Source organism: Copidosoma floridanum, unplaced genomic scaffold (assembly GCF_036245765.1).
Source record: "Copidosoma floridanum isolate Cflo_tuat_1 unplaced genomic scaffold, Cflo_Japanese_pri ptg000024l, whole genome shotgun sequence".
NCBI lineage: Eukaryota > Metazoa > Arthropoda > Insecta > Hymenoptera > Encyrtidae > Copidosoma > Copidosoma floridanum.
Window position 1 is genome coordinate 3,916,846 of NW_028321901.1, and position 26,860 is coordinate 3,943,705.

Consider the following 26,860-nt stretch of genomic DNA (forward strand, 5'->3'; position numbering starts at 1 on the left):
ATAAAATTGCTGTCTTACAGAAGACATGCTCATAGAAGTGTATGACAGAGATGGAGTTCTAATAACTGGCGAGACACATGGCGCACACTGTACGTTAGGAACAATTGAAATACCTCTGAACGGTATTAGGGTAACTCTGCATGTAGTCCCCAATAACTTCTTGATAGAAGCGGAAGGCATAATTAGCTGGGACACGTTTAAATTATATGACGGCCTTAAAAGCGCCAGAAGTAAAGTACCAATATTAAACAGCACTGAGATTCCGCTATACGAATGGGAATACTTTGAGATTCCGGCAAGAACGAGAAAAATAATATTTGCGCGCGTAAAAGAAAACAAGGACAATTGTAAAATCGGCTAGGTTTCCTTACATAACATAGACGAGGGAATACTGTTCAGAAACTTCATTGCAGAAAATAAAGAAGGCAAATTGTATGCAAGAACGATAAATATAACGAACAAAAAAGTAAAAGTACCGATACCAGAAGTAGAGTTAATAGGATGTGAGACTGCGCGAGGGGCGTTTGACATCGAAGGGGAAGATGCTAGAGGCTTGCGGAAAGCGATGATAGGACTTTTTAATTTATAATTAAGTGAGAACTAAAAAAAAACAGGCAGGGTTAGACCACGACGAATTTCTAGATGTTTAAGAAAATGAACGTTGAGCAAAGGAGAAAGGCAAAAAAATTATAGCGGTATGGGGGCACAATACACTAGTCAAAAAGCAAGTATTCGAGAACGGGTCGAAGAAATAATTAAACTTGTCGACACATCAAGCATCAACAAAGAAGAAATAAGGCACTTACGAGAACTAATAGAATTTAACCATTTCGTATTCAGCCTAGTGGGTAAATCACTAAAGGCAATAAATTTATTGAAATATACGATACAAACAATAGATAGATCCATTACTGTAAAAAGGGCCAGATACCCTGTAAAATTAAGGGAACAAATTCAGACGGAACTAGATAAATTATTAAAGAAAGGTATAATCAAGCCATCAAAATCGCCATACAGCTCCAACACATGGATTGTGCCAAATAATATAGGCCCAATGGGGAAAAACGCTGGAGAGTCATTACAGACTTTCAGCTATTAAGTAAGATGACGGTGGGCTTATGTTACGCATTACTATTTTCAAATGAAATTTTAGAAAATTTGGCGGCCTTGCGATCTATAACATTGTTACAAAGGCTAGCGGATGCAAATTTAACAGTAGAGCCAAAGAAATGACAGTTTCTCAAACGTGAGGCAAAGGTACTAGGACACATTGTTAGGAACGAAAAAAAAGACAAACCCACAGACAATTCAGGCCGTACAAAAATTCCGAAGACTGACAAATGCCAGAAAAATAATACGATTTCTCGGGCTTTCGGGGTATTATGAACGGTTTATGAGGGACTATGCAAAAATAGCCCAACCACTTTCAAAACTAGCAAGGAAAACTATTGAGTTCAAATGAGGAGAGACAGAGAAACAAGTATTTTTTAAATTAAAACATACTTTATGAAGCAAGCCAGTGATTATAGCCGCAGTAAACCATTTATAGTAACAACTGACGCATCCGACTACGCCATCGGAGCAATTTTGAGCCAAGGAAAAATAGGCTCAGATCACTCTTGAGAGTACGCGTGTAGATGTTTGAAAGTCAGCGAACTACGGCACCCAACATACGATAAAGAATTAATGAGAGTAGTGTACGCCAAAGAGCAATGTAGACCATATTTTTTTGGTCGTAAATTTACAGTTGTAACGGACCACGAGCTGCTCAAGCATTTTCACACATCAAAAAAGCGGGAATTAAGATTAACAAGGTTGAAGGCATCACTTCGAGGATACGAGTTCGTTGTTTACAGACCCAGACTAATAAGCAAGGCACCAGATGCCCTGTCTCATAATCCAATAATTAAAGAAGGGAAGGATAATCCAGAACTATCATGCCAAGAGCTGTATGAGCTCTCGGAAAAACAGGAAAGGGACAATCACGAGGATGTTAGCGCGCCACTAGCACGCATATATAAGATGCATACTAGGAGACAGAGGAATTTAATACGTCAGAAAAAGAAAGACAAAGTAGAAATATTGGACTATGATAAGTGAGACAAGAAAGTAATCAGGAAAAAAACTAGGTAACTTGGAGTAAGCCAACACATGTCAAGCATCAACAGCTACAGTGATAGAGATATAGGATTAGAATGAGAGGTAACAGACAAACCAAAAGATAAGACAGATAAAAACATCCTTACAGCGGTAAACAACAAAGAAGAAATTTTGTCGCAAGGACCAGCAGATAATAAACGAGCGTGCATGCACAAAGAGAAAAACATCGAAAAGGAGGTGAAAACAACGAGCACACTGTTTATAAAGAAAGGTATCGCAGAAAGAATACAACACAGAATTCGTAAACATCAATTGTATACACCACATAGGAAAATCCTATAATTCTCTAACACCGCCGAGCAACCGCACAACTCACAGAAAATTATTATCGCGTATTGTGTGTACACCGGCAGCAAAGCAGAGGAAACCTGAGCCAGAAGAACATTGGGGATACTAACTATCATAGAATAGCGAAAAAGAAAGCGAATAGAAGAGCAGAAAAAGAGATAGAGCGGAAAACTAGGGAAGCTATAGGAGGAACAGCAATAGCAGTAGCACTTGGCGTAAACGAAGAAGATAAGAGAAAATCAGAAGTTAGAAGAAGGTACATGAACAGAGAGAAAGCAGAGCTAAAGACAGGCAGCAGATAGATGAAAGGGGAACGAAAATTACCGGGCCAAGCCGAATAGCACCGAACAAGTACGTGTTCAAACGACCGCCATATACACAAGAATCCGACGGCGAAAAAAAATTATAATAATAACAGAGGCCAAATTACCAATTTAAAATCAATATTAAATGAATTAACCAACCGATTTCGAGCAAAGGTCTTAATCGAGGTTGAAAAGAAAGACATTAGGGGGAAAGAAGGCATGAGAATCGATGTATGGAAAAGCGATGGTACACCGATTGTGATGAAGGATGAAGAAAATGCAAAGACTCAAGTATCGGGGACTCAATGCGCCGAACCCCACAAACGGCTAATAATGATTGATGTCCCTAAAGATGAGAGCTGTCTATTTAACTGCCTAATACTCCTGTACGGATTGGCAGAATAAACAAACAAACTTAGAAAAGTACTACGTGAGTCAAAATGGATAAATAAATGTTAAGACCCAAAAGAAACAAAAACAATACTCAATAACAGCCATGAATTTGGCAACGGGGAATGCGATTTTATATTCTCAAACAGTATGAAGCAAACGTATGCATATACCTGCAAGTGTCATCTAATCAGACAGTATATCAACTATTTATGGGGGGGAATGACGCGAAATTCAAGCACATTTATATTGACAGCCAATACTACCAAGGCCTCGTAGAGGAAACCAATAGCGACGCCTCACCTAAAAATAACTATGGAAATCAAGACAACGACCACAATAACCAGGAACCTCGAGGTAACACAGGAGAAAATCTTAAAGGAGAATGAATCATGTCCCCACTTAAATCTCCACCACCACTACACAATAACTCCAAACGAGACTCTCTCTCACCAGATAGCGACCGCGGCATAAATAAAGCGTTAATAGAAGAAAGCGACGATAGTCTAGGCAAGGAGAGGAAAATTTTTGACAAAGCGGGCCCAATAAAAAAGTATAGAGTATATTGCCACGCGGCATACCTCTATGGGCTCCGCAAGGCAACAGAAACCCCATCTTGTTTCAAAAAATAAAAAAAGTCGAAGATCATCCGTTCAGGTATATCGATAACCTAGCGTTCTTTACAATAACAGACGATATTCTGGGTACAGAGAGTATCGACCCGCTATACGAGCAAGGCTATATAAAGCTGATAGTCCTGAATAACGAGACATAGGCAGTCGGTGACGCCATGCTATTCAAAACAAGGAAAGTATGCGTTATTTGGATGTACGCGAAAACTCACTTCGAGGATTCAGCGCTAAGATCCGACTTAAAAAAAAAGCGTGATAGCCCTTAGATCACTAGTAATAGTGAATAAATTAAAAACAGTAGAATTAGTAAGAGATTTAGCGATAGTAAATCTTAACCAATGGTCATACGTAGTCGATCACTTTGAGGAAATCCTTAAAGGAATAAAAATAAGTGCTACGTTATACACAAATACATTAGTAGTGCCACCAGTAGACCAAAGATATAAACTAATAAAAAAATATCACGAATCAGCAATAGGAGGACACCGGGGTATTAATAAATCGTATAGAAAAATAGCGAAAGACTTTTACTGACGAAATATGAGGCCAGACATAAAGCAGTACGTACTCGGCTGCTCGTCATGCCAAACAAAAAAGCTAGTGCGAGTAAAAACAAAATAGGCCATGGTCATCACTGACACTCCGAGCAGACCATTCGAAAAGATATCGATAGACTTCTATGGACCAATGAACAAACCATCAGCTGACAACAATACACACATCTTATCAATACAAGATTGGCTAACTAAATATATAGTGCTGGTCCCCGTCCAGAAAGCGACGGCAGAGAAATCAGTAAGAGCCCTAACGGACAAATTTATATCATACTTTGGAGCCTCAGAAAAATTTATATCTGATAGGGCCACACTCTATGAACAGTAACATGGAGGAATTCGTCAAACTATTTAAAGTCGGCAAGATCGGGAGCACAGCTTCCCACCCACAAGGCAACGGTGCGGTCGAGCGTATGCACCACGTCTTGACAAAATATTTAAAAGCATACGTTAGCCAAACCGAAATATAAGAAGAGATACTACCACTGTGCGCACTGGCTTACAATACGTCAGAATACTAGAGCACAGGCTACTCCCCATACAAGCTCGTATTCGGCCAAGGTTCAAAACTTCTATTAAGCTTTAAACAGTCGGAAAAAGGACATGCATACACAGACTAGCTAGAACAAATAACAGGGAATCTCACACGACAGAAAACTGAATACAATATTCCTCATGGAAGGAGAAATGGTATGCATATTAAAATAACCGTCGAAAGGGAAGACGACGACTATTTTAAAGGGTCATATAAGATAATCGGCATAGATTACAAAAGTCACAACGTAAAATTATTTGATTTTGCTTGAGTCTCCCCTTTCACCTCGCCCCTCGTAAAGTACTTCCGGTTTCTTCTACACTACATGATGCCACACCACATCACCATGCCACACATTTAAAATTTTTTTAAATTTTATTTCTTTTTCTTGTAACGAATTCTAAAAAAAAAAAAAAAAAAAGTTTCTAAAGAGATTCAAACCCCCGACCTCCTACTTTTTTGAGAACTAGAAAATTATTAGACTAGACAGTATATTTTAGCAGAGCACCCTTTCAATTCATTAATAAATTTTTATTCCTACGTATTCAATTTGTTACTTTTGAAATAAATAAATAATTTTTTGTACAATTCTTTCATATTTTTTCAAAATTTTCAAAAATTATAAAAATTTTTTTTCACTTTACAAAAACGATAATTGATTTTTATTGTATTTTATTCTTTTAAAAATTTTTGATTTGTGATTCGATTGATTTTTTGATTTAAAGACGTTCTTTACAGAGTTTGTGGGGGAAAGTTCAGAGAAATGACAGGAACGCTAATGTGTAGCGTAAAGCTAGCAATTATTTCTTATGTGGATGTACTCACACACATGCTTTTACGCACACCTTATCCCCTCTTTCTAAATTTTTTTGAAATTTAATTTGTGGGTCTATTTGAAAATTCGATAGGTTTTTCTAAAAGTAATCTTTTGTACCCCGAAAATTAGGAGATTCGAAATACATACGAAATAAGAAAACATCACGGTGGTACAAATCACGAAACATACGAATATGAGGTAGTGCAAATAAAAGGAGAGCTGTCAGACTGGAAGGATTACGCGTGGATGGTGGTGAAAATATTACTAGGAGCTGCTGCAAGATAGTTCGGGTTTTAAAAATGGGGGAGGCTCTTTTACTAATGTGCTATAGATGGTTTACAGATAACGACCGGCGTAACAAACAATGAACGCTAAATGAGGCAACATCGGAGAAAGACACCACTTTGCGGCTGATGAGTTAACTTAAGATATCAACAGCAATAATGAGGAAAAAAGAGCGCGATAGCTATAGTAATAAAATTATACTTACAGTAGTATAAAAATGTATAAATAATTACAATAATAGTAATAAGAATATTAATAAAAATGATAATAAATTAGGTCGAACACAATAGACCTTGACCCCCACATCTTCGACAACAATTACAATACGTTCATCAGTCATAATTGCATATATTTTTACTACCACAACACAATAAATACCCAGAAGGTAAGCGAAATAATGGAATTTTTTTGTAACTTAAATATCGTAGTAAAAGTATTTTTATTACTGAAATATTTTAGAAGCACCATGTACCGTAAAATATAGGTAGTTATGATAAGCGGAAAAAAAAGAGTGAAAAATTTTGTATGTAATAAAAAAAAACAATGAATTTGTTTATAGCAATGATAAAATTTTTAATAGGGTTAGCAAAAAAAATAAATAAATAAATAAAAAATAGACACTAGTAACAAAGTAACAATATAAGAAATAAATGAAGCAGTAAGCTCTCGACCCTTGACATGCTTGACCACGAAACAAAAAAAAAGAGTATAGAATTGACAATTATATGAATGTATAGGGATAAATTATTGTTCAAGGCGGAAAAAAGCTTGTTATTATAATTCACTGTATAGCTTATATGTAAATAAGAAAATAGGAAAAGAAAAAAAATACATGTAAGCAATCATGTACCATAAGTAAATAAGAGAACTTTCAAACAAACTGATTTTATATAAGGAAAGTGCGCAAAATACAAGCAAAAATGTATACACATAAAATACAGCAAAATAAACCGGGAGAGGAAATAGGGACAGGGCATTTCAAACCACCCTCTTCCCTCTGACCAAAAATACTATACAACACAAACAAGATTACACGAACACTACTCTATCACAAACATTAAAATCAAGAAGAAAATCACCACCAAGGACGTCGGCGTCACGGCCTCGAACGTGTTACGTACATAGAGATATAATAAATAGAGCATGGAAGGTATAGGGTCTCATGTAAGTAGCACTGTCCACTGGAGCAGAATGAGGGAAAAGATTTTGGTACCTGTCCATCTCTCTCTAACTCTGCCCTGATTCACTGATTGACTACTGTACAGAGATTTAAATACATTATGTGAGGAATATGTTTAGGTATATATTGTGCACGGCATTGTCTTTGTACAACAAATGTTAAGCAAGAAAGGCACCCTCTCTTGTTGAACGAAACCACATCTATTCGTGTTAATGATTTATTGCATTGCTATTATAATCTCGTGAAACACGATTACAGTAAAAAAAAGATGGATGAGTTGAAACAGAATATTTAGATGAAATTATCAAATACACTGCTGGATCAGTTGCTCATTATTTAAAACAAAAAATCCATTGTTCTATGTGTATTTCTACTATCATCAGTAAAAATAACGATTCTCGTTTGATAGCACTAAAAAATAGAGGAGGGCTGAAGTTTGCAGTATGCAGAGTGGGAGGGTCTTAGGTTGAAATATGTGGTGATGTGAGTCTCAACCAATCATAACATAATTAGTGAGAGATAGACAGGTACCGAAACCTTTTTTCTCTCTCTGCTCCAGAGGACATTTCTCAGTCTCGCTTCCCTGCTCTATCTATTACATCTCTATGGTTACGTAAGATAGCATATATAGCTATGCATGCGTGCACCTCCAATGGCTTGGGCTCGAAAAGTAGGGAAATAAAAAGGAGACGTAATAGGAAAGGGAGAGCGAAGGGACATAGTAAAGGGGAGATTAGCTCTCACGTCTCTACGTGAGAGCGAAAGGACCAAGTCCGTGAGACTAGAATACAGGCACAACTTCCCTCAACTGTAAGTAATTCTAATAAAGCATAAGTTAATAACAAGTCACGCTTTCATTTATTCCCGCACCGAGAAACCCAGGTAACACTATCATCATATGAAAAACTCATTAAAAAGTACCAAACTTCTGATTTCAATGGACTGTTCAGAGAACTATTCGTTCATTGTACAAAAGAGCTCAGTTGTTTTGTTACAATAATAATCAATGCAGTTTGGCCATAGTGGTTATTTGTTGTAGAGAATCGAATTGAAAAATTAGTCACTAAAGTAAAACTGTTTTTTCAGACAATTGAACGTATGATACAGTCACTGTATATTGTACTGAAAAATTATTTATTACTCTGATAAGAATGATATTTAGATCTGTTGCACAGCATTTTTGAAATAAATTTAATTTTCGCAGTTTACTATATCGTTTTTTAAGATATTTGTATAAAAGCAGAATGTCACGTCCATGCCATAGAACATGACAAAAAAGCTATCATATCTTTTATAACATAAAACCATTGCATAGAAAGAAACGACTGGAGCAAAAAGAATTCTCGAGATCCAAATCCTCTAACCTATTTACACCTATTACAAAAATAAAAAACTGAAAAAAAATATTAAAGGAAAGCCAATTTTGATAAAACTATTTTAACAGATGATTTCCATGAAAAAAAAAAAAAAAAAAATACCAAACAGTCTATGAAGTTTTAATTGAAGGAAAATGTAAATACTACAAAAAGAAATAAGAACTGAGAATTTTTTATGAAATACTAAAAGTATTATACAGAGCGCTAATTAATAATAACTTGTGCGTAAGTGTGTACGTATTATATTTAAAAATTAAATAAACTTATAACACTATTTTTACTTGAAATAATCTTGTTTATTTAATTTACATGTTTCCTGTCAATTGACAAATTTATTCATATTCTCAAAATAACGTGTGCCAATGTCTTAAAATACACTGATAATCAAACACTACAAATAACAGATTTATGAGTAACAGTGTATCACCATGTGGTAGCACGGCATCGGCGACAATTGCTCTCCTTGCAGCCGTACGACATGCTTATGCTAAGGTCTTTATTAACTTGTAAATCACGAATTTTTTACTTTTCTACTCTAAAAATCTGTAAGTTTAATATTTGAGCATTGCTCATTCAATTTCTGCAAAATTAATTTTTTTAAACCATATCAAAGTTCAGAAAAACGTTCTAAACTTCTGACTCATTTTGCAACACATAGCACTATTGGAAAAAACAGATCAAAATCTATCAATTCGGATGAAAAAAACATTTTTTTTAGCTATCTTCTAGCCATTACAAGCGAGTAAAACATATCATGCTCGGACGAAAAGAGCCGCGCAAGGTGGCCCACTCTCAGTGGACGCGCCAATGTGAGAACGACTCCATAGCTTGTACAAGAAGATACAGTGTTAATATTATTCTTTAAGCTTTTAATAATTATATCTAACATTTACAATCACCTACGAAGTTAAACCTGACTGCCCAATTAATTTTTTATATCTCATTGTTTGTACAAAATAATTTAATAAAAATAAACTAGCAAAGAAATGTTTGAAAATAGACTTTCAAGTTTTTCGTCAGGCTGTACGAAACAACAGCAGATGATATTATGTATAATTAAATGAACTAGGCTATAAAATTATGAAATTATGTGGATTTGTATTATCAAGTATTTTCTATATCTTATATATTGAGAAAGGGCATGTATGGATGGTAATAGAGAGTGCTTGTATGAAGAGTACCGCCATCTATACATATGCGCCTATTGATACAATGATTAAAGTGTATCGACGTTCGCTTGTACACCTGTTGGACGTATTGAATTCTAATTTACCGACAAGCATTAGAGTCACATGCCTACAATATCGAGCTTAGGTGAAAGACAGCTTAAGAATTGAGAACGAGAACTTATATAAACTTACGGTGCGAGTGAATGCACAGCTCCTCGGTAGCTCAAGTGGTAGAGCAACTGTCTAGTAAACAGGAGGTTGTGTGTTCGATCCGCACCCGAGGAGGATTTTTTCTCGTTCTTAATTATTTCTCCAAAGGAAAATTTCTTGAAAAAGAAATTATGTGGATTTGTATTATCAAGTATTTTCTATATCTTATATATTGAGAAAGGGCATGTATGGATGGTAATAGAGAGTGCTTGTATGAAGAGTACCGCCATCTATTCATATGCGCCTATTGATACAATGATTAAAATGTATCGACGTTCGATTGTATACCTATTGGACGTATTGAATTATAAAATTATGAAATCGCTCATTTCATTGTAATAATATTAAAATCATAAGATACATGCTGTACGAGAATAAATATTTCACTTATATCATTAACAAATACCTAATGAAACAACATTAAAAAATCAGCACTACTTAGTTAAGGGACAAAGATTGGCGTTAGTTACCTTTGACGAAACAGTTGCCAAGAAAGACGAACACGTAGGCCAGGTCGAAGTTAGATTCGTCTTCTCCCATGTTAAGAGAAGGATTGTTGTAACAAGGTACTTTAAATGCCTAGGGTATGGACTTGTATCCCATGACTGCAAAGAAGAAGACCGATCAAAGCTATGCTTTAGATGCGGAACCACCTCAAAAAATACTGCAGTGGTATAGCACAATACTTCTTTTGCAAGACAGGGGACACAAAATATGAAGCCGGTAGTGGAAACTGCCCTATCTTTAGACAAGCACTAGGAAAAGCCCAATCAGTGCAAAAGTTAAGTGGCCGAAATTTATGAAGGATTGAGAGCTAATGTGGATACATGCGGCGCTAAGTTTACTTACTTATCAGCCAAAGAAAGCATCAAGCATATTAAATTGTGGCACAGGGGTCTTATGCTACCCTAATGACTGCGTCTAAGCGATGAAGCCATCTGATTTGTTACTAAAATATTAATGGGGAAACCACGAAGCAAGTACAAAATACAAAAAATGTAAAACGCGAGAAAGATAACACTATGATGCGAAACACAGGACAAACTTGTAAATTTAAGGGCAATAATTAAACAGCTTAAATATGAAACTACTTTACTAAAAATGAAAGAAATTAATTGTGAAAGCATCTACGTTAATTTACGAAGGATGGAATGGGTTGGATTAAACTAAATGAAAAACACTATTTATGAGCCACTGATGAAGATATAATTTGTGGCTCAAAGGAGGAAACTCTTACGAGAAGACCCCCTAAGAGGAAAAAAACGACCGATACAAAATTGACTAGAAAAATGACAACGTAATTTTAATTGGTGTGCAGATGTAGAGGTGTAAATGTGTAAGAGTGTGAGTGTAAGTGCGCGTCCGCACTGTTCTCCTTCTCGTCTTTGTATCACGGTTCCGCGGGTGTGGATTTTCGCCGTGGGTGCTCACAGCACGTGGTGAATGTTGACGCGGCACGCGACTGTATTGTGGTTTAGACGAACAAAGACGGATTGATGCAAAAAACACGTTAATGCGTCGCGGCACAACGAAAAACTTCTCTAAAACTTAACAAGCAAAAATTACCCAAGACAAGCTACGTACACGATTTCTCAGAAAACAACTGGAGACCGCTCTGTACAGAGGCAAGTATTGGACTGGCCGAGCACTACCGAATTTTTCCAGTGGCGCTACCTTTTCTCTTTCCTTCAACCCCCCTTCCTTTCGAAGGATGCGCGCAAATAAGCGGAGGTGATATTCATCTCGAGTGTCAATCGGGCGTCGGGACGCAAACAATGCCGAAGATGGGCGAAAAAGGCTAAGAAGTAGGTTTTGAAGTAGAAAAGAGAACGAGAATCTAGAGTAAAATAAGAAACGCGGGTAACACGTGTGTGTGTGAAATAAATTAAATTAAATGCGGTTTCATGTGTTAATGCAGACGCACGTGCTGTGAGCTTTGTTCCTCCTCCACTCACGTGGTTGTACTCGATTTTAGTCGCGTTCGACCAAACAGTGCTGTGAGCTTCGATCTTCCTCCACTCACGTGGCGGTACTCGATTTTATCCACGTTTGACTAAACACATATGGTAGTACTTGCGAAGAATTCAGTCTACAAAGGAGCAGATTTTATTTATAAACGATACTTAATATCAGGAGGGTTTACTTTAATCTTCACTTATTATCACCACTGCTGATTTAGTTAAGAATGAATTTTATTTCCCAACTGTACTAAACAACAGATGGATTACTAATTGCTGATGCTTGCTTGACTGAGGGCACATTTCAAAATTAAACAATACAAAAAATTGGGTATTAAATCGTAAATGCTTGCTTGCTCAAAAATATATTTTGTTAACTAACTAAACTGTAAAACAGACAAGTTGCAAGTATGCTGATGCTTGCTTGCCCACTTATATAGTTTGTAAACGAAGTATATAAAGAACAAAGAAACTCTTAATCACCAGAGCTTCCTCGCGCAAGGGCACCCTTTTTAAATAAATACTACAAAAATACAATTAGGTTTCTAATCACCAATGCTTGCTTTGTCAAAGGAAAATTTTTGTATGTCACTATATTAAAAAACAGTTTGATCACTAACCACTATTGACGTGGTTGTGGAGTTGCTTATTGTCATAGCTTGATCACACAAAGATATATTTTGTTAACAAACTATATTCAAAAACAGATGAGTTAGTAATAATACTGAAAAGCCGTTGGGTTGACATTTTCCAATGTTTGCTCGCCCAAAAATATATTTTGTTGACCAACTACACCAAAAAAAACAGGCTACTAATTTCTAATTATGTTATGTCTAAGACACATTTTAGTAATAGTTACTACTTTAAGAATATTTTTGTGTTCAATCGCCAATGCTGGCCCAAAAAGTAGTTTTTGTTGGATAAGTGCCATCGTCTCTGGAGCTATTTTTCAGCCCGATAGTCTTTACAAAGTAGGGCTCGAGGGACGTAAAATAGCCAGGGAACAATGATGCTTATGTGGCGAATCATATTTTTCCTACCAAGGGCACACCAGCCTCTCAAAAACGCTCAAGGTCGAAAAATATATATTTTTTACTCTACGCACAAAGAGCAACTGCTGTTTTCTACTTTCGGGACACACGTTGCGCCCTTGTAATCACTTTTCTGCCATAGGACCAAAAATAATTTAGTGGGCGCAAATTGTACACACGGGCACAATGCTGCACTTTATAACTTTGGTAAGAAAAACAATACACGTGACTCAGGCACAAAAAACCAAAAACGGCACTCTTTGGGTGCTTATGTTTATACTGAATGCCCTAGTGAAGTACTGTACGATTTTGTTAATTAACAGTCCCCAAAAAATAAAAAGATTGCTAATCACCGATGACTGCTCGCCTTTGGGCATATTTTATGAACAAATACTAAAATATAGTTAGGTTTCTTCTCGTCAATGCTTTCTCACCTAAGAATTTGTCAGAACATTCATAAGAACTTTTCCATTAAAGGTTGTCATATCTTCTTCTTAAGAGATTTTGGTGCCCTAAGTCTTAGATTCTGGTAATTCAAAGTGTTCACATGATAAACTTTTTTTTGGCTGTAACTGAATTTTAATATTACATTCACAAGAAAAATTTTTAATAAAGTAATTTTTGAATTTATTCCTAATCGCATCTCCTTAAACATTTTCTGACATAAGATATGTGAAGAAATTTCTCTTAACTAAAAAGGTAACATAAATAAGTTTCATCTAAGCCACTATATTTTACTTTTTTTTTATTTTTGTGCGATTAAAAGACATTTATATAAATGTTTGTCAATCTTCTGGTAATAAAAAATTCAATCTTAACATTTTTACCTACGATCCAATTTTTCAATGGTTATAAAATATGTAACGTTTCATATCACATGAAAAATAACACGTGGATCTTTAAAAAAATTTAATGTGTTTATCTCATAGTATTCTACCGTACAATAGAAAAATCATAAGATTTTTAAGGATCATTTTTTAGTCATAGTATTTTACATAATTTTTCTATAAATGTTTGATTAAGATTTCATATAATTGATCCCGTAAAAAACAGGACAGTTAGTTTTTTTTTAATAATTCATTAATCATACACTATCGTTATGTTTACAATATATTTCATCATTAATATGTTAATTATCTATTCTATATAATTCAAAGTACATTTATTAATAAGCATGGTTTTAAATTAACTTCTAGCTCTTCTTCATAGGAATAGCAGAAAATGCGACGTTAGAAATGTTACTAGTCTATAAAGTTTTTTTTTAATGCTTTATAATTTTTTATTTACTAAATATTTATTAAAACCACTTCTTACCACCATGTACCCTGATTCTAAGGACAACCTTTTATAAATCGCAGTAAGTTATTTAATACATTCTTTTGTAAAAAGTATATCTACATTTATATATTATCTGCCAGAGAAGTGTAACCAAATACTTAGGTACCTAAATACTCATTGACCACTGGTTTTGCATTCTTTAGTAAGGTTTTGGAAACGTTGAACTTTTATCTTTTTTATACATTACTCTAATTTCAAATTGTCAAAACCAACATCATGGCTAGTGTATATCGATAAGAAAAAAGTTTTATTTTTATATTTAAATGACATCCTGATTTTTTTATAAATATAACGTACCTTAATTACATTTTATCTTGAATTTTATCAATTGAGAAGTATTGCATAATCGAAGAAAATTTTTTTAAAGTAAAAGAAAATAGTTCTGAAAGAGAGGGACTTTGAGAAATAATCACGTTTTAGAACCCAGCAACAGATGTTTTTAAAAAATATTTGCCTTTCATGTACATTTTTGTGTATCTTGTTGAAGCATTATTCTCACTAAATTTTCTTGCGTATCCTAAACGAATGGTATATTTTACTTTGCTGTTTATTAGTCAACGTCATTTCACATGATGAATAAAACCTGACAAATAAAAGTTTTTTTTTTTGATAACTTGATAATTTGTCCATTAATAAATTAGTAGTCTGTGAAGGTGGGGTAGTGGAGGAGTAAATTATATGTGGAATTATCAAGAAGAAGCAATGATGATGGAATTTTCATACGAATTATCAGTAAAAATTATTTTAAAATAGAAAACAAAATTTGGAAAAAAATTTTAAAAAAAGTAAGTTAATACCTACTATTTTTATTAAACTTGTGACTTGTGTTAACTTAAGTCAATGTAAAATTTTTAAGAGTCATACAAATATAATTATAACACATCATGTAAATACAATATGCTGTACATGATAACAAATTTAGTTATTATATCGATGATACTAATAAAATAGTCGAGGCAACTTATTTTTGTACAAATAAAATTATACGTAGAAAGTTTGATAGAAAATAAACTAAGTCTCAGATAAAATATTTTTTTACTATGAAGTATGAAGTCAATCTACTCACCTTAACGGCTTCGGAAACAAAAGGTATTTATCATACAGTAAAAAGAAAAGAGAGAATAAAAGGAAAAAGTAAACTGTGGGGGTTGTAGAGGATCTTAAAAAGGGTTTAAAAACTGTGGAAGACTCCAACTTAAATAGTATGGGGGTTAACTAGTCAAAGAATTAAAAGAAATTTTTCTCATTTCGTTGAGGAGTTTGTTAGAGTTATACATAACATATCACCAGCTCCACTAAAACAATCACATAATCTAAGAAGATTTATAGTAGACCAGAAAAAACTACGTAAAAATCTTATTTCCTAGCATTAAATAATTTTTTATCACTTGTTATAAAAGCTAGCAAACATGAATGATTAAATAATCAAATTAAATTTCAAAGACATTGATTTCTAAGTAGTTGGCACATCTTAATGATAAAAAAACGATCAGTTTTCTCGTATTATATAAAATTTAATGAAAAGAAGAAAGTTTAGATTTTTTAGTAATATACTGTTAGTACAGAGATACATAAGTTGAAAGCGAGGTAATAAACAATGCAACAGAACTACCTCATAACATTAAATTTGAATCAAGAACTTATCAAGGCTTTTGATTGATCAAGTCTAAAAATATCTAATTCAGTTATAACATATGCCTTAATGATCTCTTGTACTGATAAAAAAAGCTATAAATATTTACATGATTATGACTGCAATAATATCAAGACACGCAGTTACTGTCAAGTAAGTAAAATAACATCATCTCATGACAAAACTTTATAGCTAAAATCAGAGACACAATTCAACAAAATCAAAGCCTTAAGCTTACGCAGTTATCACTAAGCACATTGTTACATGACAAGTTGTGTTTGATCTACACGAAATCAGCGGCGTACGTTTGTAACAGACTTTAAGATTTGCATAGGGTGAAATATTTGCGTATACAAAATGACATGTTTTCTGGTCATATAACTGCAAAAAAAATTAAATCATAAGGTATAGTTTGTTTTAAGAATTGAAACTCTGAAGAGCTTGTGCAATATATTTTACGGAAATATAGAAGTAGAGATGCTAAAAACAAGTCATTTTCTGGGTTATTAGTTCTTAGTGATGAATTTTATAATTCATTATAATTCATTCAAATATTTTGTTAGGGAGCTTACACAAAACATAAAGGATAGTTGCAGACACAATTAAGTACTCGAATTGACCTTATCGTTAGAGTCTTCAACAGATTATACTATGTCAATGGAGCTTCGATGGCTTAGTGGTTATCATGCTAGCATCCTAGCTAAAGATACTCAAGGAGTTGTGGGTTTGAGTCCCGTCGAAGAATGAAATTTTTTCTCAGGCTTTTTCGATGAGATGAGTATCCAGGATACCAAATCACCACTAATCTGATTTTTAAAACAAATAGTCAGTTTTCCTGGTGATGTCTGGACATCTTGGGGCTTTTTTTTTAAGGAAAGCCAACACCTGGCCAGCTCATTGAGTAAAAGTCACTGTTGATTATAAGAAGGTTGGTACAGCAAGTTAGATGGTTTATTGAAAAATATCTTCCATTAAACGTGATAATAACTGGGGTGTGCTTGAGACAATCACTGCGTCCTGTAAGTAGTACCCAGTAGGGTGGATGACCGAGTTATCTGAGAGCGACTTTGCAAAGGGGCCCGAATGAAAGACTCGAATACTTGGTGGAATAGGGGATGGTAATTACGGAAAAAGAATAGGGAAGGTAGAGGTTAGGGGCATTAAAGTACGTAAAAATTCTGCAATGGGTGTACGTTAAAATCTTAATACAATACAATACAATGTCAATGTATGATCAAAAATATTTTACGGACTTCAACTAAAAGAAATTAAATAGTCTAAATTAAAAAGTCTAGCATCAGCAGAAGAAGGCTGCTGTTGTAAGCGTTCCCCAAGATGCACTGACTGTACGGACGCTGCTTTCCTTCTTTCTTGCTCTCTTACTCAGACTCGATAAGCCGACTACTTATACACTCGTAAGCTTACAATTGGTATATTTAAGAAGCATACTAGTGTTTAATTGGTGTACAAATGAGAGCCAAAATGTACGGTAGGATAATTCAATTTGAATAATACACGAAACAAGCTTCTTTCGAGAATCATATATAAATTAACATTTTGAATTTTTTTTTGTTTTTTTATAGTTTTATTTAACCACACACAATTGCTTGATTACAATAAGTTAAAACCTTAACTCAATTGAAACGCTAATTCTAAGCAATAATAACATGCGATTTTAAGGATTCAAAACTATTGACATGCCGTTGAAAAATTGTTCTAAAGATCTTACATAAATTTTCAAATTAGTGCATTATTACTCTTTAATTTTTTAACTGACTTAACAAGGTAGTAGAAGTTACGGAGAAGCGTCAACTTACTGTGGGATTAAAAATCTTTTTTGACTAGGTAGTACATTTTCAAAAATCTATATCATCACTTTTTGTAATTTTGTCGTTGTATTCTGATAAAAAAAACGCTCCCTATACATCATTTACAACGTTATAAATAATTACAACTTAGAATCTTGATCTAAGAGCTGGACTTTTGAAAAGTTTTCATCATTAAATAATAAACTTTTTGTTTAAGATCGTCATGAATTGTAATTTTTTTAATTTAGGCAAAGAATAATGTTTTGTCTCAGTGTGTGGTGCTTATTTGATACAATTTACTAAATAACGAGGTAGCTATAATTAAAATAAGTAGGTATGCTCAAATTTCTAAGATATCATTGATGAAGCTAACTCAATGATACTTTACCAGCGCTTAGAGTCGTCAGTCGATTCATTACTTGATGACTCGCTGGAATATGAAGAGTTACTAGTGTTTCATAATATAGTTTCTTTGAGTTTTTCCCTTACTTTATGATCCCACTAATTCAAGTCAACAAATAAGCAACAAAAACTCGAAGCTTTTTCGCTAAATTTTGGTTTCTAAAAACTCTACAGAAGTGACTTACTTCTTAATATTATGATTTAGATGAAAGACCTAAAAAATACATGAAATATTCATGAAGTCAAACGTTCCGTAGTATAGGTGTAAAAAGATTTACAAAAGTGTCAAAACAGGGTATTATATTTTAGGTATAAGAATAGTAGTTTTCGTACTCAGTAACGCATATTGCTAGGGCATGTACCAGAGTTTAGGGGCCTTTAGTCTAACAAGTGCGCAACAGGTACCACGAAAATAAGTACTACGAAAAAACGCCTAAAAGAACAAAAAAAGGTGAGTTATTCGCAGTTACAATAAGATTTTACCCAGACTCCATCAGAAAAAAATTGTAAATAACTTCTTCGTGAAAAATGACTTTTTAAAATCTACTGCAGAACTTCTTATTACCACTTTTCTACTGTTTTCCAAAGTGCGTCATTCTATTTTTTATAAATTGTTAATCAACTTATTAATTTTTGATTCTTGAACAATACCTAAATTTCATATTTTAAAAAATTTTGTTTATAACTAAGCCACAAACAACGCGGTTTTGACAAGTCCATTACTTATTTCTACTGTAGAAAAGTTAATTTTTTATAATTTTTTAGCAATTTTCACTCTAATTCTTACTTTAACAGGATTATCCATTTTTTTCAAGCTTTGAATTGTCACACCTTACAGTCACAACATATGACGTTTCCAATATGAAGCTGTACATAATAGCCTCAATACCTAACGCCGTAATAAAGTAACAGTTTTTTATGTACTAAAGACATTATTATTACTAAATATATTTGCCTAGTAAAATTTCCTCCAAATTCCAGACTGTAAAATATTCTTGTATGTTCTACTTAGCTAAGTAATTATAAAACTTACTGCAAGACAACTTGAGCAATGAACAATTCTACTTCGTTTGAATATCCATGGTTATTATGCAACTCTATAAGCATCAGAGCACATCCATAACTATCTCTGCTGTATAAAAAGTGAAATTTGGCTAAAGTAAAATTTTTTTCTGAAACAAAAAAAAACCAACTTTGTATTATTACGCAGGTATTTAAATGAAATTATTTAATCTAAAACACTAGTATAAAAGAAAAAACAACTACTAGTTAAAAAAAAATAAAAACACATCTACTTTCCTTTGTATTAATAGTACAATTTAGGTACTACTAATTTCTAATTTTGATATTCCAAGATTAGTACAGGGACAGGAACCAGGAATAATTAATTAATAAAAATCGCATGACAGTGGAATTTTTCAAAGTGATAAGTAGAAAAAAATCGTGAAAATACGAGGAAAATAATTTGGACAAAATCAGTTTGTAACAACTAACAGAAAAAAAATCGTTAAGGTGTCGAAAACTACTTTTCCCGAAAAAAGGGGTAAAGAAAAAAAAGTCGTATAAGCAAATAATATTTGCCTGTCAGGCTTAAAAAGACAAATAAAATGAGATGATAACAATTCAAACCATTAAGAAACTCTTAGTATGCGAAATGAATTACCGCAAAAAATTTCGATTTTTCGATAATTAATTACTCGAATTCTGTACATCTTGGAAATGTGTTTCAAGGCTTAAATTTTGGGGTTTGGAGCCTTTTATCTGTTTTTTTTTTTTTTTTTTTTTTTTTTTTTTTTTTTTTTTTTTTTTTTTTTCTCAATAAACTCCCGTAACATTTTAAAAAAATTGGGTACGTATCAAAACGGGTGCTTCAGAAATAACTCTGCCAATGGACGAAAATCGAATGTTCGGTAATTACACGTAAATGTTCGGTCCCTGAGCTGAGAGAGCAGCAGCTTTCTGCTGTTTCCCCATGATATCGACCTTCCCCACGGCTCACTCGGCAGGCGTTTCCAGACGCAAAATTCATGTTTTTCGATACTTTTTGAACAAGGTAATTGCATGTTGTTGCATACTATTTAGCAATAACTATGGACAGTAGGTCCTGAAAAACATATACATGTGCGTATATTCACCGTTCGTTCGGTTTTCGTCGATTGGCAGAGGTTTTTCTAAAGCACCTATTTTTGTACTGACCTAATTTTCTTAAAAAGTTTACGGAGATCGAAAATAAAAAAAAACCGCAGATAAAAGGCTCCAAACCCCACAATTTAAGCCTTAAATGACTTATCTACGATATAAGGAACTCGAGTAACTACTCATCGAAAAATAGCAATTTTTGGCTGAAATTAATTATTAATGAAAAGCGGTAATAAACTATTTCGATTGTTAATATTTTATTTTTTGTCTTCTCAAGCCCTACAGAGCAATACTATTTGTTTTTACGGTTTTTGTTTTCTTTATTCCTTTTGGAGCAAAAAAGTGGTGTTCCACATCTTAAAGATTTTTTTTTCAACAAGTTGTTACAAACCGATTTTGTCCAAATTATTTTTTTCGTATTCCCACCATTTTTTTCCTATTCATAACGTTGAAAAATCGTACTGTACCGCGACTCAAAAAAAAACATCTCTGTCCCTATACGAGATATTTTATGTATTCTAATAAATTATTTGTCATTATATAAATACTCATAAGAAAAATGTTTCTTCATTAAACAAAACTTATTGTCATTACTTCTATATTAATTTTCTGTACAAATAAGGATTCTTATATTGTATACGTAATACCTTATTGTACAAACAGAGCCATAATTTAGTTAAATCACTATTGTGATTTGTTTCTATTCTTTCACCTCTTGCAGGCTCTTCCAATACTTTCGTATAAAAGAAGTGTATTCGTATAGTGATTTTTTATAAACCATAACATAAGTTTTTTTTATTAACGAACTATGTCTCAAAACCAGCTTTTTGCACTTCTGGCTTTACAGCTTCTATTTCTTGTATTTTAAATAGGGAGACCAAAATAATCATTTCGTAGATAATCAAGTGAGTGAAAAACAAAGCTTTGTCTAAATTTAAAGGTGATTAACGTTTATACTTAAAGAAGTGCCCTTTTTAAATCTCATATAACTCAAATACGAATAATCTTATGAACATAAAATTTTAAGGATCCGATGCATAAAACCCTATTAGACACTAAATAAGACGTGAGGTAACAATGGCTTCATAACGAACGCCTTCTAGAGTCTGATGTGTACAGGAAAGCATAAAAGTGCGTAAGTCTTGACGGTTAAATGGCACAGGGCTAGAGATTTTTTGATTGTTTTTTTAACCAAACATTTATTGATCAAACGTAACTAAAAATAAAAAATGTCTAACACTCGGATATTTCAGAATAAATTATTAATTACTCTACCATAATGCTTAAAAAACAGACAAAAATGAAAGATTTTCTGATCCACTACAATCGTAAGAATTTTTTTTTACTTCCTAGACGTTGTTCATTACCTTATTGATTTAAACTAAATAATCATAAAAGCGAATATTACTGTTTTCCTGTATGTATGTATGTATGTATGTATGTATGTATGTATGTATATACATATAAAACGTTCTTTGTCAAACGGAAGAAAGATCTGCCCAAAATTCTCAAAACTGTTAGTCGTAAACAATGTTTTATGGGCGCAAACTGTTGCTTAGTTTTCAGGCTTTTTATGCCATCTGGCTTTTTTCTAAAATTTAAAATGGTAGACCAATATGGTGGCTGAAATTAGTCAAAATCACTCTGAGGTAGCCGTTTTATCTTATTTAAAATAATTTTGGACCTTCCAAAATTTAAGTTAAAGTTTAAGTTTACGTATTATCCATCGCTGATTACAAATCTATGCTTACTTTTAATCAAATACATCAGTAATCCTTTCTAACCTTAAAAAACTTTAAATAATCAAGTATATTATTCATACCAAATTATAAATTAATACTGTATTTTAGTCTAACATATCGCTGAATCTTTCTAACCTCAAAAAACCACAGATAAATCAGTTTTCCGTAGTTTTCGATCGCATTGTGCATCAAAAAATTCTTTAAAAAAATAACCGTCATAAATTTTTCATAGAATAATAGAAAATATTATCACTTTTCATTGCGATAATTACTGCTTTTTTCTAACCTCAAAAAACTTTTAAATAAAGCAACTATGCTTTGTTTTTTGTTCGACCGTTGTATTATCCATATCGTATAAAGAAAAATCCAGTGTACTGATACATATCTACTTGAAGAACAAAAAAAAAAAGATGAGAAGAAATAGTGATAATACAACAAAAGCTTATGATTTAAAAAAAAAATAAAAGAAAAAATATAATAACCGGAAGGTTTTTGCCAATTAAGTGACAGCTGTTTTTGTTTTCTTAGCAATATTTGGTTGTTGATAGTACTTTAGTTGCACTTGAGTACCTAAATTCAGTTAGGGTATTCTTGGATGAGTCCTCAAAAGCATGAGCTTTAGAATTTGTGGTACTGCAGGTGCTGAACAAAATCTTTTCACTAGTTTTCTAGATGTTCTATCGTAGTCTGGTTTAGTGTAGTGAAAGAATGTGATGTTGGGAAATTTATTCTTCACCCAGTTGAAAAGTTGATCAGAATAGCTTTATTTCCTTTATCTTGTAAGCTAGCACGTGTTGCTTGACTCTTCAATGTTACCCCTATTCCGTCACAAGCATCCTTGCCATGTGCCGTAGTAGTATTAAAATGCTATTCTGCCTTCAACAAAAAATTTTCCGGATGGTGTACTAAGTTAACCATATGGTACCATTTTTTGAAATGCTGCATAGCTCCGTCTGACACATGGAAAAGTTTCAATATTTTTGAGCACTTTTTCGAATAGCTAGAACCAAATACAATTGCGATAAATACACATTCATTGTATCATGAGTTGTGCAGTCAGAGAGCAGTACAAAGCTGTTGTGTTTCAACTCTTGGACTTCCGCTTAATAGAGGACAGCAACATGTATACTACACTGGTTATTGTTGTAGTGAAATTTCTGAGCAGCGTTCTGTGACACGTATGCGCAATTTTCCGAATAATCTATCTCCAAGAGATCTTTATGTGGTTTTAAGATTTTTTTCAGGTTTTTTATGAATTGTAATTGATTCTTAAAAAGGAAATGGTGCGGTTTCAAATTTTTAAGGCTCTGAGATAGTTCCGGTACAAAGTCATATACATTTAGGCATTCTTTTTTGAATGTGCACTTATAAGTTGACTGCTAAACGCTGTAAATAATATTCTCTACATCATTATTGAGTAGCACAGATATTACGAACTCCTGGGAATCTTAGTCTTGGGTATTTTTGACATATACCTAAGTAACAATCTGGCTTGGGATTCCTATAAAGGAAAAACTTAATGCAGTCAGCATAATTTTGCAGCGGATCGTGCGATTCTTTTGTTAGTTCAATCAAATTGCACGCATCAAACATAGCCTTAAAATTTTGGTGTATTACACACACGCGTACACTGTGTGTACCTCTTGCTCCAGCAAAACACACCATTGAGGCCTTAACTCTGCAAACTTACTGAAACTGATTGGAAATTGAGGATGTTCTTCGGTAAAATTCTTACATAAAATCTTCACATCTAATAAAAGCATTTTTTTGGCATGTATTCAATCGCATCACCTTCCTTAATTTTCACTAACGGGGGCCGTTTTCATTATTAAATTACTTAAAGACAAAACTGTCTTATCGCCATAGCTTATCTCATCGTCAAGAAAAATTTAATGTCATAATTTATTTATAGGGGGCCGTTGCGCAAAGCATTATTATTATTATATATTAAATTATAAAGTTAACTGTTATATTACATAGTTAACTTTGTGTGGCATTCCAAGCAACGTTCCACCATATAAAACCATTTATATTGGTAGTTAAAAGATTATTTACGTATTCATGTTTTGCTCAGAGTCTAAAAAAAAAATATAATTGAATATAATATAAAAATAAAATGTCATACATATATTTGTACTTTAAAAATGTTTATTGCTGAAGAATGTTAACTAATAAGAACATGTTTTGTATCTCACAATCCTTTTTTTTCCATCTATTTTTTCACACCGACTAGGAGGCAAGTAGATGGACTTTATACATACGAATAATTCATAACTATTTCATCTATAAAACTAAGTACGACTAGAAAACAATTTGTATCAATTGTATTTCAATTTATTTGAACACATAAAGTTCTTGGTGCTTTAAGTTTTGATTACATTCAGTTTATCATTAATACAAACCGTGGAAGTTTCGCATTAAGATGACTTATTTTACGAGTCAACTTACAAAGCCCTATCAAACCACGAAGACTTAGGTCTATTTCTATTCTGTTTTAAACTAATGTTGAAATTGTTACAATACATAAACATAATATACATTTCTCAGATGTATCATTAAGTAATAAATTTTGTCTACAAATATTTGAATATCAAAATTATGTTGTTATTATTCGATACAGTATTATTCATGATCAAAAATTTTTTTCCAAACTATATTTTCATTATCTTAAAGTGTTTCTCTATCGATTTCAATGAAAATTTTATTTTTATTTTTGCATCTCGATAAAGCCACGTACAAACGTTAATTGACCATGAGAAAATAAAGGTTTTTTCAAATATAATCCCACATTATTAAAACTTTAACTTTGAGACTTGTTTATCGTCATAGCAAATGCTACAACTAATGGGAATTGTTTTCTATATAAAATAAAAGGTAGTGATGAAGTTTTTTCAGAATTTAATGTAATTTTTGAAATAAAAATTTTATTACCAATTTTTTCTCCCACAACTATTTTACCTTCTACATTATACTTCAATAATTCAGTAATTTGCAATTGTGTACTGTTACATAATACGTCTGTTGTACTTAAATTTCGAATTAACATTACCATTATACTCATTTTTAATTTAAGTTTATAAGGTGGCAGGCCTTCACGAATATTGTTTAAAATTTCTATGGGAAAATTTATATAAATATTATCATCTGATTTATTAATACCTTTATAGATTGCAGTATTAATGCTGTAATAAGTTTTAGTCTCTCCATTTAATTTACTTAAAATGTTATTGTTTCTAAAGAAGTATACTCATTATGTGAAGTTAGCATTGCATTATTATTAAAACAGTTGCTGTAATTACAAAATATTTTGGTACAGACATCATATGTCATCCAGAATTTAAGAATGTCTATCACTACGTCAAACTTTGTTTTAGCCTGAATTTGTGATTCCTGTATAGAAATATAGAAAAAAACTGGGCCCAAGCTTGACGCTTGACTGCCACATCACACACCATGTCTGCAGCTTGACACCTGAACTGGCCTTTAGAAGTAAATACTGTGATGGCTTGAGCACAGCTTGGCCTAAGTTGACACGAATATCACTCAGGCCAAGCTGCACCCAAGTATTTGATGTAATGTACATAAATTTAAATCAAGATCAAAAAACAATTTTTTAAACTAGTTGTGAACAAAAAGAATAAGTATATTTCATAGATGGTTCTGGAGGATCCGGCAAATCTACTTATATAAGACACTTATTTATTACTTTTTGTCTAGAAGTAAAAATATTTTGTCAATGGCTTGGACAGGAATTCCATCTGTATCACTACCAAACGGTATTACCAGTCATAGAACTTTCCGTTTACCTTTAGATTTAGATAATATTGACAGTGTATTTTTAGAATTTGAAACTGAAAAAAAATTAAGGGAAGTTGAGTTAATTATATGGGACCTGCAATGAGGAATAATCAAAAAATTATTCACCAGAGGGCAGCATGTGATTGAGAAGTACTATTTCATACCGCTAGCATATGTATATTTCATACGAAGCCAAAAAACGACTTGAATTAAATTATAGCATACTAAATGAAAGATTACACACTTGCTGGTTGTGTGATTGATTGATGTCACAATTAAATCTGACGAGATTTTTTAGTATGCCAATGAAAATAGCATATACGTGCATAGTAACACAGAAATGCAGAGCCTTTATACGCACCATTTGTCAGAATATTTGTAGAATGTAAGAAAAATTGTCTTAATTTTCATTTTGTTTCGACCAAGTTAATTAGTTTTAGCCTTCCTCAGCTACTTTCCACTACTCCTAAGTTCCACCATATGACTTATTCAAAAGGAAAGTATTTAACCATTTCAAAAGTCGGGGGATTGTCACGCGAAGTGCGCAGGGAGGCGGAGCTCTATTAGTATGTATAAACACAGTAATTTGTTCTATATTATATAGTTGTCAAGGCAGGGCTTTCCACTTTAACTCCTACACGACCCGCTGCCACCACAACACCCCCGAAAGCTCCTCCTCTGCAAAATAAGGGAAAATTCGATTGCTATCACTCTTATTCTAAACCACTTAAATGATATCTAGAGGCCCAATACAATTTTGAAAGTTTCCCTCGACCCTCTTGCATATTTTTTAATACATCTTCTCTTGCCCCACTACATATTAAATTGAAAACACACGCCACCGATCCACCAACCCCAAAATTTTTGAGAAAATTCAGTAGATGTGTCCGTTATTTCATTTAATGAAATTGTTCTGTATTTCTAAGAAGATGTTTCGTACGTCTTGTCTGCATTTTATAATACATATATAACCAATTTCGTCCTTAGCTCTGTATAGTAAAATTTTTTTTCATCCTTAGTATTACTTTACATAATCTTTGGTAAGCATTTAATCTAGGGTGGGTTGGCTTTTTTTCTTAATCATCATTTCTTTTATACGTATAGTTTTAA

At 33.1% G+C, this 26,860-nt stretch overlaps 1 protein-coding gene and 1 non-coding gene across 3 annotated transcripts in view; one reads left to right on the plus strand and one right to left on the minus strand.

The window, feature by feature from the left end:
• Positions 1-26,860, minus strand: part of LOC106639399 (Golgi to ER traffic protein 4 homolog) — a 346,839-nt gene that overhangs the window by 39,924 nt on the left and 280,055 nt on the right. For both annotated transcript variants that reach the window (XM_089595048.1, XM_089595047.1), the window contains exon 4: positions 19,105-19,243. In XM_089595048.1, coding sequence (XP_089451174.1) covers positions 19,105-19,243 — 139 coding nt within the window. The remainder of the gene's footprint in view (positions 1-19,104; positions 19,244-26,860) is intronic.
• On the plus strand, positions 9,904-9,976 carry TRNAT-AGU (transfer RNA threonine (anticodon AGU)). The gene has a single exon. It is a non-coding gene; the product is annotated as a tRNA-Thr (tRNA).